Source organism: Coturnix japonica, chromosome 9, assembly GCF_054131305.1.
Source record: "Coturnix japonica strain WE chromosome 9, WE-NBRP24, whole genome shotgun sequence".
Classification (NCBI taxonomy): Eukaryota; Metazoa; Chordata; class Aves; order Galliformes; family Phasianidae; genus Coturnix; species Coturnix japonica.
This window is the reverse complement of record NC_140671.1, coordinates 5,089,456-5,105,813: the sequence shown is the minus strand read 5'-3', so window position 1 is coordinate 5,105,813 and position 16,358 is coordinate 5,089,456. Positions and strand designations below refer to the sequence as shown.

The window sequence follows — 16,358 nt, the reverse complement described above, 5'->3', positions numbered from 1 at the left end:
ACCAAACTGCTCTGTCGCATCTCTTCTCTGGAACAAGTAGTATCACACAGAGAACAGTGCAGAGAAACCAAGTTTTGCTGCCTGATATTCAACCTTGTGTTCAAAGCCACTTAATCTGAAACTACTCATAGTATCTCAGACAACACTGCCAGGGCTGCAGTCAGAAATGTACTGGCAGCTTGTACAAGAGCTTGCTGAGGATGGACACAGGTCACCCTTAGTTTACTCAGACACACCTACTCATATCTAGCACAAAAAGCTCACACAGGGGTTGCAAATCATGCTATAAGTGCCTGGGTCACACAGTAGAGCTAAATTAGAACTACACCTGGTGCTTTAAGAAGCTAAGGCAGCAAAGGAAACACAGTATAAGAACTGACAGCATTGCACCCCACACTGGCAGCCAGCCTCCACAGGATGAATGTCACATCTCTGGGCTAGGGACATCCTCAGGTCTCTAAGGAGCATAAACAAGGAAACAAGACAACTACAAGCAGCATAACACAAAACACCCTGATTTCTGTAGCTGTACACTTCCTCTTTTCCGTAAAGAATCTAAAGCTTCCAGGTCACTGCCAGCTCACACACAGCACATGTAGCAGTGAGAAACCCTGGAGCTTAGAAGCTTCATAGAAGTATCAGAAAGACTTAGCTTCACATTTAATCATTTCTCAGTTTAGTTACTCTGAGCACTCATCTCAACTGCTGATTCCTTATTAGTACATCATGCGTGGACTGGGGGGGATGTTGAGTGAGAGCAGTAGAGGATGTGGCGAGTTTCCATTTCCACATAACCCCATCCTCTTTAAGATCAATGGCTCCTTCATGCAAATACCCAGCCCCACATCTCAGCCTCTTTTTGCTTGTAGTTCTTTTAGCTTCCAGGAGACACAAATATTCCCATGAAAACATTTTCAAAACTGTATTTTATTTATACCCAACGTTACAAAACCAAACCAACCAAATAAATCCCAAACACCTCCCACACAGCCTGAAAAGCTGCAGCCACTGTGCTTTACTACCACTCAGGACATACTTCTCCTCTGAAACCCAATCAGAAAGTGTTTGTGCAAAAGCTTCCAGTGCAAGTCAGCCTGTAGTAAACTGTAAAATCAAACAGCTTGAGTTGAGCCCAGTCCTTCACATCACTGTGTTAAGGCAATGTTTCCAAGCCTTGCTTCCCTATCCCCACTCCCCTTCCCCCTGCTGTCCTGTAGGACCTGTGGGATTGCTGATCTGGGACAGTAGATTAGCATTGCAGTGCACACAGCAACATGCATTGGCCTCTGTTCTAACCTTGCCTTGATTTCAAAATATTAATTTCAAGTATAGTCACTCATTAGTCATCACAAGCTTCCCTACAAGAGAACAAATTAGACACCAGTCTCAGTGTTGCGAGCCTCCAGTGGTGGTGGCACTTCATTCACGTCACCTGTGGCAGCTGTGGCTCACCCAGGTTCCAGCACGCCAGGAAATGAGCCAACACCCCTGTGCTTCATCTCCAAGCTACCAGCCCTTCCCATGACAATTCAGCCACCTCAATAACCCACCGACAGGAAAAGACCGACTGCAAAACAAACCCCCACGGCTCAAGTATAACCTGTTAGTAGAAAACATTTCTACCACAACCTGATTTTTAGTTTAAGTACCCTGTATCTGTCAGCAGCCAGCTGCCTCCATGCTCAGCAGCAGCTTCACTTTCAGCCCCCTCTGTAGGTGTGCGTTACTGACACCGCACACCTAATGCTGTCATCCTTCACCAGCGTCCACATGATCCACATCTCAGTTGGGTTTAGTTTGTGCACAACCATCAGTTCCTTGTACAAGCACGGATCGAAAGGATTGAAAGGTCTCTGGATCCCAAAAGTCTTAAAGCCAGCGTGGTTCTTTGGGACCACTGCCATCTTGGCCAGACACATCCCCACAAAGACATCATCTATGGGGAAGAGCTCCATGCCCTCTGCGGTGCTCTGGAGGCGTTGTACTGTTGTTCTGGACATCACGTAGCCCCCACCGCCTGCATACAGAGGGTAGAAGGAAGCTCCATACATAGACTCTGGAACAAAGTACTTGACTTTCGTGTTTCTGATGGGCCGGGCATTAGCAATCACATCTCCAACAAAAAGATCTTGTTCAGGGTTCCACTCTTGGAGAAACTCAACGATATTATAAGTGTTGACAAAGACATCATCATCGCCCTTCAGCACAAACCTGGCGTTCAGACAGTCCTCCATGAACCAGCGGAGGAAATGCAGCTCCTTGAGGGTCAAATTGAAGAAGTTGTCAACAAAATCCCACTGCACGATGTCATCGAACTCTTGGCTCTCATAAGCCAGCAGCTGGTGCAGTGGCTGCACCTGGTTTTTGGCCTCCGAGCGCCCCAGAAGGAACACCAGCCTGATGTGCCTGCCGCCAATGGACACCTCCTTGCCCCACGTGTTCCTGATTGCCACCCGCCGTTCTATATTGACTGGGGCAGACTTGATGGCCAGCAGGAGGAAGGTCTCCTTGCTACACCTGGAAGGCTTCAGCAGGATGGAGAAGTTTCGGCAGTGCCTGTAAGTCAGGAAGGTGCGGTGAAGCTCTGGGAGGGAGAGAGAAGAATTGGCAACGGCCAAATCAGGTAAACATTTGGTGGGTTTGGCGTTGCCCATAACCAAAGGTTTGGGATCTGCTACATCCTCCTGGTCCACTGTTGATGTTAGCAGCTTTGCTTCTCTCCTGACGTAAAAAAGACATGCCAGCAGTGTAACTGAAAAGGCATAAAGTGCAAGGCTTTTAATCCTGGGATACATCGCAACCTCTGGTGCAGAACGCGGGCCCTGTCCGAGTGAGGGGAGAGAAGCATTTAACAGTGAAACAGACAACTTGCACTTTCCATTCCCCATCCTCGCACACTCCCGCCTGCAGCAGCAGCAGCAGCACTCCGCGGGCGGAGCGGATCGCACAACCCCCGTAGAGGGCAACGAAACGCTGAACCGCCGCAGCCGGTGCCGCAGGGACCATCCCCACCGCCCCCATCCCGGGATTTCTGGGTCTCGCTGCGGATTCGGGGCAGGGGCTGGGACAGGAGCGGAGCGCCGGGCTGCGGAGCCGCGGGTCAGGGGGGAGCACAGCTCGGCTGGGAGCCGCTGCGCTCTGCCCGCTCTTGGCTCTGCTCGACCCGGCCCGTCCCGTCCCGCAGCCGCACCGACACTCACCGGTAACACCGCAGAGCCGCTCTCCGCTCGCACCCCGAGCAGCCCAGGAGCTCCGTGGCCCGACCCGGGATCCGCCCCCAGCTCCGCCCTCCCCAGGATCCTACGCCTCCGAACTGCCCCCCTGCACGCTCCAATCCCCGCACACACAACACGCTGCGCCCCAAATCAATGCACACCCCGAACCCCCACACACACACACACAGTGCTGCACCTCAAGTCTCCCACCGCACAACGCAAATCGCACCCCGGTCTCCCCACACCCACACAGCACATCACACTCACACCCCGCAGGAGCCCCCACGCCGTCCCCCATCCCCATTGATTCAGCCAAACCAGCAACATGGCAGCATCCCTGCGGGTTTTATTCCACTGACCTCTGCCGCTCGCTCTTTGGCTACGGACACATCACTGAGCCTTGCTCTCAGCCTCGGTCACGCTGTCCCCGTGCTGGGTGTCGGCCATGGGCCACCGAAGCAGCTGCATCTGGAATTCAACCGTCAGCGGCACCGGCTGCAGCTCACAATCCTCCTCCTGCTCAGCAGAACCTTTGTTTTTTCTTTTCCCTACGGAAAGCAGTAAATCAGTCTCCGTCTTTGTAAAATTAATAGCCTGAAAAGCAGCTGTGTGCATAGGGGTATGTGCCCACCACGTTAGCACTCACTGAGGGGCCCTAAGGGAAAAGCTATTTGAATACGACTTAGCATAATGAGCATCTTTAAGAAGGCAATCAATCTGCATGCAGTTTTGCTTCTTGATGTAAAATCGCTATGTAATTTCTAAGAAAAAAAGAAAGATGAGACTAAATCATTCCATGGGTTAAAGCGAGACCTACGTGAGGCTACTTCTGAAGACATCCCTCAATGCCCGGGCAAACAGTTTGCTCGAGACAAAGCTCGCTGCCTTCCCTCTTTGAGCTGCCTGGAAGAGATCCCAACGTCCCTAAGAGGATTTATTATTCGTGTGCATGGGCTGGCAGAGTGATGCAAATCAGCCTCAGCTCCAGGCTGGGAGACTGCCCTGTGCCCTGCTGCTGCACTTCTATTATAGGGTGATGCAGCCACAGCAGTTTGGTGGGGAGTGAGCACCAAAGGGACCAAAGGGCCACGGTGTGGTTTGGTGACGTACATACACACCTACACACCGAGAAGCCCACCTGCCCCCACAGCCTTGTGGTTGGAGAGTGCCTGTGATGCATGAGTCACTGCAGAGCTCACTGCCACAGGGTGCTGTCAGCACTGGGGTACTGAGCTGTGGGTGCAACTGATCGTGTGGCACTGACAAAATGCACTCAGTGGCCATCCCCAGCCTGCACCAGGGCACTGCGACTCCAAATTAACCTGAATCTCTGATCACTCGGTGTTTCCTGTATCAGCAGCTGCTCTCTGTGCTCTCAGCGCCAGCCATGCAACCCCCAACAGACAGGGTTTGTTCCTCAAGCTAGAAGGAAGGGCTGCTGCATGCACACTGAGCACAGGCACTCATGTGGAACAGAAGAAAAAAGCACTGGTTGCATGACAGGATCTCACTACTTCAGCTGCAATCAGAGCATGTATTGCAAATGAGCACTGCGTGATGGGAACCAGCACAGCAATGGGGAACCAGCACACTGATGGGGAACCAGCACAATGATGATTCATGGGGTTTAATTTTTTCAGGTAGCTCTCCTTGACCCACAAGTGACTTCTCAGTATCGCTCTCGGCCATCTCATCCTTCTCAAAATTCCTCCTGATCCTGTACAGGTGTGCTGCCAAAAAACAAAACAAACCAAAAAATCCCTGCGAGGGGCAGAGCAAGATCTATATCCAGCAGCTCAAGCAATGCTGGTGACAGAGCAAACATGGGATCTACACCGAGGAGCAGGGGATGGGTTGTCTCTTTGGGGATGATAGCAGAGTGGAGTCTATTCCTGGGCAGGACAGAGCACTCTCTGTGCAGTTCATCTCTCAACTAGAAAGAACAATAATCCTCTCTGCAAAGCGCTCTGAGACATAAGTTGGAAATGGATGAGGACCTTATTGTGCATCCCAGACATCACCCCTCCAGCTGCCCGTGCCACTCCAGGCCACTGGCTGCTTTTGGCAGCTGAAATAACAGCCAACAAATATCTCACCCCACAACCTGCCTTGCCCTCTCCCCTGGCTCACGAAGCCGTGAGTGTTCACTGCTCCCAGGACTCACGCCAGCAGCCCACCCTCAGTGTGCGCCCAGACACAACAAGGTCCCCGGGTGTGTGCCTAACCCTACGGACCCACAGCATCAATGGCAGCATTCACAGCCAGGGCTCAGGACGTGAGTTAGTGCCCAGCTCTGCAGAGCTGGCAGCAGGACTGGGCACCGCTGCTGTTTGCTCACACATACTGCTCTGCCCAGCCAGCCCTCGGTCACCTTTGGCAGGCTCTGTGGCTTTCTGGCTTTCCTTCTTTGCTTTTGTTCTTTTGCTCTTGTCTTTGCTTTTTTTCTTGTCCTGTGGAGACAGACATTTCCACAGTCGGGCAGTGTCGAAATTTGCTGCCCGCATTCAGTCTTGTGACAGATGCTGCTGCTTGGGTTCTGCCACCAGCATGCAAAGGCATGAAGAAAGGCATGACATAAGCAGGAACATAGCAGAAGAGAAGGTTGGGGAAGGGACTCCAGGAAACAGAAAGTGTCAGAAATACTGGTGTGTGTTACTGTTTTGAGAGAAAGAACATCAGAAAAAGCAAGAGCTTTCGTTTTGGATGGAAAAATAGAGTCACCTGTTTTCTTAACACAGGCCCATGAAAAGTAATAGTACTCACTGCTAATATAACATTAAATAACAATGCCAGCAGGGATAGGTGTTTCTCCAGAAAGGTGCATTTCATAGAGGAGGGAATGAGAGATGGATGTGAGGATGCTGCAGGGCAGGATATGCTGAGCCCCTTCCCAAGCCACATCTCCCTGCCCCCCAGCACAGCTCCCTACCAGCTTCTCTTCCTGACTCGGTGACTGCTGCAGCTGCTCAGTGATGAGGATCCCAAAGTCACACACAGTTGCCACCAGAGTCTCAGTGGCCAACAAGGTCTCCAAGGCCACCCTCTGAGAGCCCAGGATCCTCCGAATGGGTGGGTCACTGCGAAGTTCACGTGGCTTCTCCTTCTTCTTTTTCTTCTGCTTGTCCTTGGTCCCAGCACCCTGCAGGGCACCAATACAGGCACAAGTGTCAGCCAAGTGTCGGGCCCCTTTATCAGACAGAGAGCAATTCCATCCCCACCCATTGCCCACATATCTGCATCCAGACCAAGATGCACTTTAATAGTTGCTGCTTCCTTCCCACAGCATGAGAAACCTTGGTGAGAGGTCTGGGATGGAGGAAACGTTCCCTGGCACCCAAAACTGGCACAAGAGAAGGTCTGTCCTTCTCCCATCACTATTACTGCAGCTCGGATGGTGTTTGGACATTGCTCCCTCCCAGCATCCTACCTTGTTGCTGCCCTTCTTTGTCCCCTGTTTTTCCTTTCTTTCTTTTCCACTTTCTACTGCAGTTTCCTCTGTGTCATCACTGACTGGCCACCAGAGCACCTGCAGGAGAGGAGCCGGTACTGCAGGGACTGGACAATGCTGCCTCCTATAGGGAGGCAATGACACGCCGGTTCCTCCAGCAGCATATTTTCCCCTCCCAGTCCCTCTCACCCAGACCTGCCACATTCCCACCTTCTCCTCCACCACCGAGACGACCGTCCCAGCTCGCAGGTAGTCCTTCAGCCCCAATAAATCCTTGGCGATGTGCTCTTTCCTGTAGTTGCAGTCAATTGTGTCTGCCCAGGGCTCTCCAGGGGTGACAAACACCTTTGCTGTGCAAAGACAAAGATTTTTGGAGAGAGAACTTTGCTTCCTGAGGACAGGAATGGCTCCAGGACAACACCAATGTCAATTCATTATCCATCAGCCTCAGTTACAGCCCAGCTGTGTCTGATGCCACAAGGGATGCACTGATGCCACCACATTTCTAGAAAAGCCATAAACTACCCTGACCTGTTGTAGGATTTGTTAATTCCTCATTACCAGTATGTGCAGCAGAGTCCTCCATAGCAGCACACTCCTCCTGGCCCTTTGTTTCCTTCACATCCTGTGCAGAGTTGTCCAAGTCTGGAGTGGCCACCACAGGATTCTGAAGATTTTCTACCTGGAACAGAGATGCTCCCTCTTGGCAGAGCTGGTCTGGTTGTGCCTGCATCAGGCCCAAGGGCAGCATGCCTCTGAAATCCCATTCCCCAGCCCACTCCAGTAACCAGGAGAATGGGCAGAGTGGGGTGAGCTGCACAGTGGCACCACTATCAGGGAGTGGTCTGCTGCACCCGGCAGTAGAAGGGCTGTAGATGCTCTCCCATGTGAACAGTGCCCCCCAGGAAGGACAGGGAATGTGATCAGCACAGACTGGTGCTGCTGGATGTGGCCACGTGTGAATTCTGTCCCTAGCACTACTGTTGCCCATGGCAGGTTCATTATGAATGGCCTCACTCTGCATTCTGGAGATGACGTCCCCCTCACTGTGGCCTGTCAGTGCCTGTTGCTTTCAGGAGCTCTGTTAAGCACCAACCTCAGTGCCACCATCCTCGGTCTCCTCTCCTGCAAACTCGTAGGTCACACAGTAGCTGTAGGTGATCACTGGTTCCTCAGAGCCAATCTCCAGCTCCTGGAGCGTGCTGGGATCAGGAACTCCCTTCATTTCCCCAATGCTGACTACCACTCGTGCTTCATTTTTCATCACCTCTAAAGGGAAAACAACCCTGCTGAGGAGGAAGAAAAGCACAGAGCAAGCAGAAACATCAAGGACGTCAAATCCTACTGCCTCGCGTACCACCCTGCCATCCTTTGCAAACGCTGTGACAAGCCACAGCCACATGAGGTCACTCCAAAGCCATGCAAACATCTGGCTCAGTTGCTTTGCCTCTTGGTTAACATTTTTGACTCAATAAAGCACTACCAGTGCATAACATCACCAAGCAGGGACCACCAAGAAGGCCTTCCCACCCACTGAAGCCCCCTGCCCTCGCCCCTGCCCCTGCCTAGGATTTGCTGCACTGCAAAGGTGGCTCTGATTTGCGATGGCAGTGCAAATAATGAGAGCACATTCCCAGATGCAGACATTCTTTTTTCAGCAGCTCTAAAAGGAAACATGCAGTGTGAAACCAGACAGGTCTAGAAAGCAAAGACAGGGGCGGGCAATGACACTGAGCGAGTGCTACAGAGACCTGACTGGATTGTTCCCACCCTGATCCAGACCAGCCTTGAGCACATACTTCCTTATCACAGCCTTCCTGCCTCCAGCCTATTCTCTGCACAGCCAGAAGGAATTCAATCCTGGATGCAGTGAGCCCTGAGGACTCCTAGCTGTACCACGATGAAGCCACCTCCTGAATGCTGGGTTCAGCACCAGTAGGTTTAAGACAAAGGCTCACCTGGCTGCTTTGATAAGCCACGGAACTGGTACCTCTCATCAAGCTCTATGTGGATGTCATCAAAGAAGGAAAGCTTGGGCAGGCTGTCCACAACAAAGCCTCTGTAAGCAGGAATGAGAGCCAGTGGGTTCCCTTGGAGCAGCAGGATGCGGAGCTTCTTCAGACTGGACAGCTGGGAGACCAGCCCAAACAGATCCGTTAGGTTATTAAAACTCAGGTCAAGTGAGATGAGATTTGGCCTAAGGGAGAAAATCCATTAATGAGGGTAGGCAAAAAACAACCCTCTGAGGATACAGCACTGCTGCTCTGAGTCAAGAAAAGAAACAGGTATTCGTCAGTACAAGAACCTGCAGCAGCACAAACTGAGTCACACTGGAGAACACACCAATTCCAAATTCCTGAGCCACACAATCCACTGCCAGCCTGCCCCATAACTGAACCTCTTTTTACTCTAGGATCCATTAACCACCCCACCACATCAGTCACATACAGCCTAAGCTTTAGGCCCTTCCTCAGGGAGGACTCCCTGGGGCTTTGGGAAGAGTGTGGGAAAAAGGAAATGAATGGAAATATGGGAACTGTGCTAAGCAGGGTGATGAACGTCTGTAATTTCTTAATGCAGGCCCCTGCATGTCCTGCTCACGTGCCTTCAGGAGCACACATCTGGTTGTGGCATTACCATAATTCTGCAGTGAAGCACTTGTCCTGCAAAGGGCCCTGCAGCCTGTTGTATCCCAGCCCTAAGTGCTGTAGCTCTGGAGGAGGCTGAGCACACAGGCCCTGCAGATCAGACACGGCATTGCAACAGAGCTCCAGGACCTGCCCAGGATAGATTGAACAACAAACACCCTTTGCAACAAGCTGTATAGAGCTGCTCAACTTGCGAGGCATTCCCAGATGGGACCTTTTTCTCCATCCTATCATCACAAGACACTGCTTGCTCACCTTCAGTGTTCGAGGCAGGTTGGCCGAGGTGATCCTGCTGATCTGGTTGGTACAGAGTATGAGCTCTTCTAGGTTCTGTAACTGCAACAGATCTTCATCGACTTCTTCTACCTGCGAAGAGCTGAGTTTGGTCGCAGCATCCCCGAGACATCTGGTGTCACATAAGCCAAAGTGACAGATACGCAGTGCTGATCCATACGACAAGCGTGTAACACATATTAGTGCACAACACACTGAGCAGGGGAGCCAGCAGCTCTACACCAGCTGCAACAGGAGAATCTAGGGAGACCTTGGGTTGGGGAAGCTGTGTTTTTCCCAAGATGTTTTTCCCTTCAGTAGGAAGACACAGCTTCCTAGCCTGGAGACAGGCAGTGCTATGGGCACCAGCCCATCCCTACCTACCACCCCGCTGTGCTTACATCCTTGCCAGTGATCCGCAGGGACCTGAAGAGCTTAAAGACACGGGAGCCTTGGGTGAGCTGGGGATCCAGCACTGCCACATCCCGCAGGTGCTGGTCCTGGGTGTTGCATCCTGGTGGCAGAGCCCAGGGGCTGCGCGGGTCACTCAGCAGCTCCAGCAGCGCTTCAGGGCTCTCCTCACCCAGCGGCCTCTCGTCCTCCTGCCCTGAGGAGCCTGCACATGTGACAAAGCGGGACTCATTCTGCAGGGAGTGGAGAAGCAGTTAGCACCTTGCAGACCCCCTGTGGACCCTCCCCACCCCACAGCTGTGCCCCCCAGCCCCTACCCAGCTGCCCAGGCCGCAGGGGAAGTCCTGCAGGGCCAGACGCTGCAGGTGTTTCTGAACAGCAGCCGAGAGGCAGTGAGGGTCGGGTGCTGCCATGCAGGAATTCTCTGGCTCTTGGCAACGCGTCCCCGTTGCTAGGAAATGACATGGACGCGGATGTCCTGGGCACTGCAGACTGGGCTCTATGGGGCTGCAAGCTGGGTTGAAGTCCCAGGCTTTGAGGGTCTCCTCCAGGCTCTGGAGGCTGCAGCCCAGTAAGGAAAGGGCGAGAGGTACGTGTGGGGTGCAGCATCACCTTGTCCCACGACCGAGGCATGGCATTTGCCATTTCACTTATCTACATCCTGAGTGTCACTTGAGTTTCAGGGAGGAAGCAGTTGTGTTCTATGCGAGCTGTAAAAGCACCTTATTTGTGCGGAGGGCACTGATGCCATTGCAGCTCAAGGCCATCGGAAAACTGAGTTCACAGCTAAAAGTACTACTTGGAAAAATTAGATGCCACCAGGGACAAAAGCCCCGGCTCTGTCTGAGGTCAGATTCAGGTCTCCGCACTCAGGAGGTTTCTTTGTTTTTTCCAGTGATAGGTGTGGAGGTGACAGCTACAGATTCCATCTTGGGGAGCGTGCAGACCCGTGTCAGCAAAATTTCACCGAATGAATAGCAGATGCTCTGCAGCGCCTGGCAGTTACGTGGTGGAAAGATGAACTTCCACTCACGTTGGGTTTTACAGAACGGATATAAATCTGCTCCCTTATCAGTTCAGCAGCTTATCACAACTGCATAGAAAGGAAAGGACAAGTGGAGTGCGTGCATGCCAAGAAACAGTGGCATGGCATGGAGTAGAGTAACCAGGCAAACCTCAGCCCAGGAGAAAATGAAGTCAAACTTTCTATAGTTCTTTGAAAGAGCATTGCCAGCGGCTGAATTTTATCCTGTGGAAAAGCCAAGCTGAAAGCTTTCCTTATCTGTATTGCTGTTGTGCCAGGGATAATCTAGAACTGGTTCCCAATTGCTGTGTTGGTGCTGCTCCCAGCTCAAGGAGGAGCACTGCTGCAGTTCCTCGTCTGTCCTCCATGAGGCACCCAGCTGGGACCACTGGAAGGGACTGGCAATGCCCAGAGAAGTCTCTGCCAGAGCTACGCTCTCCTGGTTCTTCTCCAGCACTCTGTTGTACTCTTGCATCATGTCTCAGGCCTTGATAACACATTCAGTTTGTTCTGTTTATCACTGGGAACACGGGCTGTGCAACAACAAACACTGTTCCATTCTCAGACAGAGCAGCTCAGCACCATGGGTTGGCTGCATCCCTCTGCTTCAGTCCTGGGCTCGCTGGCAGCAGTGAAAGAATCTTGTTGGGTTTGTGAAGCTCAGAATCATGGCCAACCACTGAGGCTGAAGTTACAGCCCAGCTGGACCTGATTGCAACATGGTACAGGGGAAACACCTTTCCCTTTCAAGCCTTTGGAATCAGTTCAATCCTGGAAAGCAGTCCCTGTGACCATAGGAACTTATGCATATCAGGCCTTTCATTGTCAGATGGACAACTTCACACAGAAAGTATTTTGACTCCCAGATGTTGCTCCTTGAAAGTTTTCTGGACCTGGCACACGTTTGTCTTTAAATCTCTCACTACTCTCCAGCTTTTCTCTAGTCACAGTAGTACAAGTGAAAGTGTGCCACTGGACCTTTTCACAAAGGTGCATTCATAAGAGTTTCCTTTACTTTGATTTCTATCCTAAAACATCATCAGTTCTGCAAGATCTTTTCTAATCACAGCCTCATGTTTCTGGGTTCTAGGAACAGCCTTTCTGTTTTGCTGCATGTGAGGTTCTCCTGCCTTTAGTAACTGGGCACAGAGAAAACAGCAGTTGGAGAGAAGATGAGAGCTGAGAGATGGTTCCTGGGCATCCTCTGCTGGCATATATCAAAGGCTTACATCTGGTATGTAAGGTGTTATGGAGATCCAGCAAGGGACATTTACACTCATCCAAAGCCTGATCTGCCTTGCATACGAGTCCTTCATGGCTCTTTCACTTCCAGCATTAGCCCACCCTTGCACTGGCCCCTGCAGGAGACCGTTGCTGTCTTCAGCAACCCAGTTGTGTGCTTGCACACTCCATCACGTTTGAGGAAGAAAACAACAGAATTCATGCTCTAAATTGTACCATTTGGAGATCCCAAGGATTTAGACGGGATGGCTAAGCCGAGCATCCTGAACTCCTAGTCAAACTCATGATACAGGACACCACCCGTGTCAGCCCGAAACTGCATTCTAGATCACAATCAGTGACGACGCATTTGAACCAACTTTTGATGCAATCTTTCAAGAAAAGAGAAAAAACCCACACCAGCATCCGCAAAAAACCAGGGGAGAACCACTGACGTAAAACTCATGGTACTTAAACACCACTTGGCTGTCCCCATCCACAGCTCCCGAGCCAACAAGCATCTCGAACACCAGCATCTCACAAGCCTCCTGCTGCCTGAGCCACCATGGAACGCCAAGCAGGTGGGTGCAACTTAGCCTTGCTGTGCAAAACAATGGGTGATGCTCATCATTAACTCTGGTGCTTGAAGTCCATATGATCTTTGTGCCACACAAAACCAGGAAGTTTTGCAATAACAATGTAGAGGTTTGAGACTGTACTCACTGTGTTTTTTTTCCCTCTTCTTCAATTGAATGCAGAAATCACGTTTGCGATCTTCCTCCTCTGTTCACTGGCTCCTTTGGTCTCCTTGGCACCAAGAGCTGCCTCAGAAGAAGGGAAAACTACTATAGGACAGAGCCAGAAGCATACTACCAGCATAAAGCCCTTTCTAGTGCTAGAAAAGAAAGCAACTACCTTGTTCAAAAACTATGTAAGTGTACCATTTTGCATTTGCTGGGCCTATGTCTGGGGAGGAATCCCTTGAATTATTCTAAAATAGTAGAAAGAAATATTTGGGTTAGAACCTGAAAGAGGCACCTCTCAATAGCCCATGTGAGAAGGAAAGCATTTATATTGCATCATTTTACAGTCAAGTTGGAGCACTGTCTAGGATGGGTAGGCAGCTCTGGTCTTCCAGATTCATGCATTTTTCTTCATCTCCTCATTCATGCTGAGCTTGAAGCAGGCAGCTTCTTGGATGAACCAGTCAGATCACAGTCAGATCACTGGGAAGGCAGAGAGGACTGCATTACTCTTCATAATGACCATAATTCTAAGGCAGTCAGGGGCACTTCTGAAGAAGATCCTGCTCAGCCTTTCCATGCACTGAATGAAAGGATCAGCGCTAAAGGCAAAATTCAATTCCTGAGAACATCTTCCCAGGAATGTATTGATAAAAATCAGTGTAAAACATTTCCCCTGAAATCATTCTTGAACTCTAAAACCATTTCAGCTAAAACAGATAAAAACGTGCTTTGGTCAAAGGAAATTTTACCTACATGGCAGCAACAACAAAAAGCAGCACCAAAAACAGGCACAAATAGATCATTTAGACAGAAAGTGCTGCACAGTCAGCCACAGATAGTGTGCAAGACTTACTTTATAAAGGACAGTAGGTGTTAATACAGCTATAGAACAATCACAACAAAACCTCAGGCAGACACAACTGAATACTCCTAGATAGTCTAAGATGGAAACTACCAGGAAAGACAGCAACAAAAAGAATAACAGTCTTTCTTCCTCCCCTGCAGAACGCGTGTACTCCTATAACAGAAACAACCAAAACCTGGCTAACTGCTGACACCCAAGTCAATGAAATGATGAAGAAAATACCCAGATGCCCAGCTGTGGAAGCAGACTGCTGCATGCACGTATTTTACAATGTTTTAGAAACCCTAAAAAGTGATATAGAAACGATTTGTGGTAAGAATTTCACCAAATTTGTGAATGCCAACACCATCCAGTTAGACACGACACTGATGGAAAGACACGCGTTTCACAGCTGCGAGAACAAGGAGCTTCTGCAGGGTATTCACAGTGACATCCGTGCACTGAGAACAGCACGGAAGATGATGTACATTTGGCGGGTTTTAGAGAAATATGAACAATTTATTCAAAACGCAACAAAATTGTACGAGTCAGGAGAAATGTAATATGTCAGGGTGAAAATATAACTGCAGGATCTCAAAGCTTTAACCATATGTGACCATCCATCATTTATGATCAGTTTGATGCCAGGAACAACATTAATAATGTATTTGCTATCCTAGTCATAGCTACACAATCTGGTTTAATTTAATATTTAAAAGATGAATGTCTTAAGTTATTGATTTTATTTATTATAAAACTATTTATACTGTTCTATTTCAACATCGTGTAAAAAGGGTGCACTTATGTAAGCCAGAGTGGTTTAATTAAATGGCTATTGTATGAATTAGCAAAAAGGTAAGCATGATTTCAGTGATTTTAATGTTATTTATATTTTTATCTTATAATTATTTCCAAGAGACAGAAATGAATGCCAGCAGACTTACCAGTATTTATGGATGTATGGAATACATATCTGTCTAAATTTATTTAAGCATTTTTATAGTTTATATTTATTCAGATTTTTAATGTTTATACTTTAATGCTTGAAAGGATTGAATGAGATGCTCATAACTTAGGTGGACAGTTTTACTCATTTTCTGTATATTCGGATAAAACCTGGCACTGGATTAAAATGAGATTAAATAAAACTTATACTGCTGATTCTTTATTATGTAATTCTTTTCTTTCTCTGGTATTTTGAACATCGAAAACCCATGGTTTTATTAAACAGCAAACTTCCCCATCCACTTCTTGCTGATAGATCTGAAGAAAGATCACAGCAGCTTTTCTCCCTAAGCTCCCAATTGGTTTCCTAAATTTGGATCCACCAGAGGGTAAATTCAGCTCTCTAAAGGTTGAACTCCTGTGTCTACTGCATCACAGGCAGCAGTGCTGGAAAGGCATGGAACACATGGAAGCACACTGCATGGTCAGCTCAGACACGAGCACTGCACCAAAGTGTGCCTGAGCTAATTACTGCTCCTGGCAACTAGAACAGGGACACTCTGATGTCCTGGGAGCAGACACACTTTCAGAGCCTTGTTTTGCCTTTAGGTCATATCAACTCCTAATTATTAGCAATAATGGGGAGGTTAATAATGTGGTGATTGAAGTTCAAATCACCACACAAATTTCAAGTCAGCCTAAGCATTAGAATCAGTTCAAAATATAACGTTATTTTTATATACATGTATGCATTAAATTGACTTGAAACTCATCTATTTAAAAGCCGAATAAAAAGATCACTTCTCTCACCATCCCCACTGACAGTGACTCAACCCAGCACTGACTGCTCAAGAGTACTCCAATTTCTGCTCTGAGTATCCAGACTTTGTAAGAAGCGTGTAAAGGGCAGGGAGCAGGGCTGAGGGATGTGATGGAGAAACCTATTGTGGATTTGCTTGCATTTTATGATACTCAGGGTTTGTGATGCACACACCTTGTTCTGAGACAGTGCTCCTACGCCTGCCTGCCACACAAGTATTCATTGCCTGCACTCCTCCTGGTGACGAACATACTCTTCAGGAACAGCAGCTTATGGTCAAGAAGAGCTGTAGGAAAGCTCCTGAGTGTGAATACAGCTAAAAAAAAAAATGATTTAAAAAAATTATTAATTCTAGTGAGTGCTGGCATCTATTTCTGCTTCCAAGAGTCAATCAGCTCATTCTAAGAGAAAGCAAAATTTGCCAGAGATGCATTAGAGGACATGTTTAGGAAAGTATTTGGGATTACAGTACACGTGAAGTGAGCCCTATGCCGTTCTCTCACTGAAGTGCCAATTTCTGTACAGCAGTGATTTCTTACAGAATAATTTGCTTAAAGCAGATGTCAGTCTACTTGTTCGTGCTGTTCAAGAATTAGCAAAAAGAGCCACAGAAATAAGCTATTTCAGTAACCATTACTTTTGGCATATCAGCTACTGCTAATGGCTGCCTCACTGAAATCACCACAAAAATAATAGTAAAGAAACAGTGCTCTCCAGCCACAGTTTCCTCCCAGAGACACCTGGTAGCATCACTGCAGAACCA

General features: G+C 49.0%; 3 protein-coding genes across 10 annotated transcripts; 1 reads left to right on the top strand and 2 right to left on the bottom strand.

Annotated features, from left to right (window-relative positions):
- Positions 1-907: 907 nt before the first annotated feature.
- B3GNT4 (UDP-GlcNAc:betaGal beta-1,3-N-acetylglucosaminyltransferase 4) lies at positions 908-2,795 on the bottom strand. The gene has a single exon (XM_032447783.2). It carries the CDS (start codon positions 2,793-2,795, stop codon positions 1,701-1,703), a length of 1,095 nt encoding a protein of 364 aa, XP_032303674.2. The 3' UTR covers positions 908-1,700.
- An 810-nt stretch (positions 2,796-3,605) lies between these two features.
- Positions 3,606-10,596, bottom strand: LRRC43 (leucine rich repeat containing 43). Of its 8 annotated transcripts, XM_085555755.1 has the most exons (12): positions 10,313-10,596; positions 9,986-10,228; positions 9,567-9,677; positions 9,301-9,440; positions 8,622-8,860; positions 7,760-7,932; positions 7,225-7,345; positions 6,874-7,013; positions 6,643-6,741; positions 6,145-6,354; positions 5,587-5,665; positions 3,606-3,763 (listed from the first exon to the last, which is right to left on the bottom strand). In XM_085555755.1, exons 1-12 carry the CDS (start codon positions 10,406-10,408, stop codon positions 3,606-3,608), a joined length of 1,809 nt encoding a protein of 602 aa, XP_085411881.1. In that variant the 5' UTR covers positions 10,409-10,596. The 8 variants fall into 8 exon arrangements, 7 of the variants coding, with proteins under 7 accessions (XP_085411881.1, XP_085411879.1, XP_085411880.1 ...); XM_085555753.1 differs by lacking the exon at positions 9,301-9,440 and having other exon boundaries at positions 8,622-8,793; positions 10,313-10,547; XM_085555754.1 differs by lacking the exon at positions 10,313-10,596 and having other exon boundaries at positions 9,567-9,717; positions 9,986-10,215.
- A 2,084-nt stretch (positions 10,597-12,680) lies between these two features.
- On the top strand, positions 12,681-14,540 carry LOC116654101 (uncharacterized). The gene is made up of 3 exons (XM_085555799.1): positions 12,681-12,821; positions 12,999-13,171; positions 13,992-14,540. Exons 1-3 carry the CDS (start codon positions 12,806-12,808, stop codon positions 14,391-14,393), a joined length of 591 nt encoding a protein of 196 aa, XP_085411925.1. The 5' UTR covers positions 12,681-12,805; the 3' UTR covers positions 14,394-14,540.
- Positions 14,541-16,358: the final 1,818 nt, after the last annotated feature.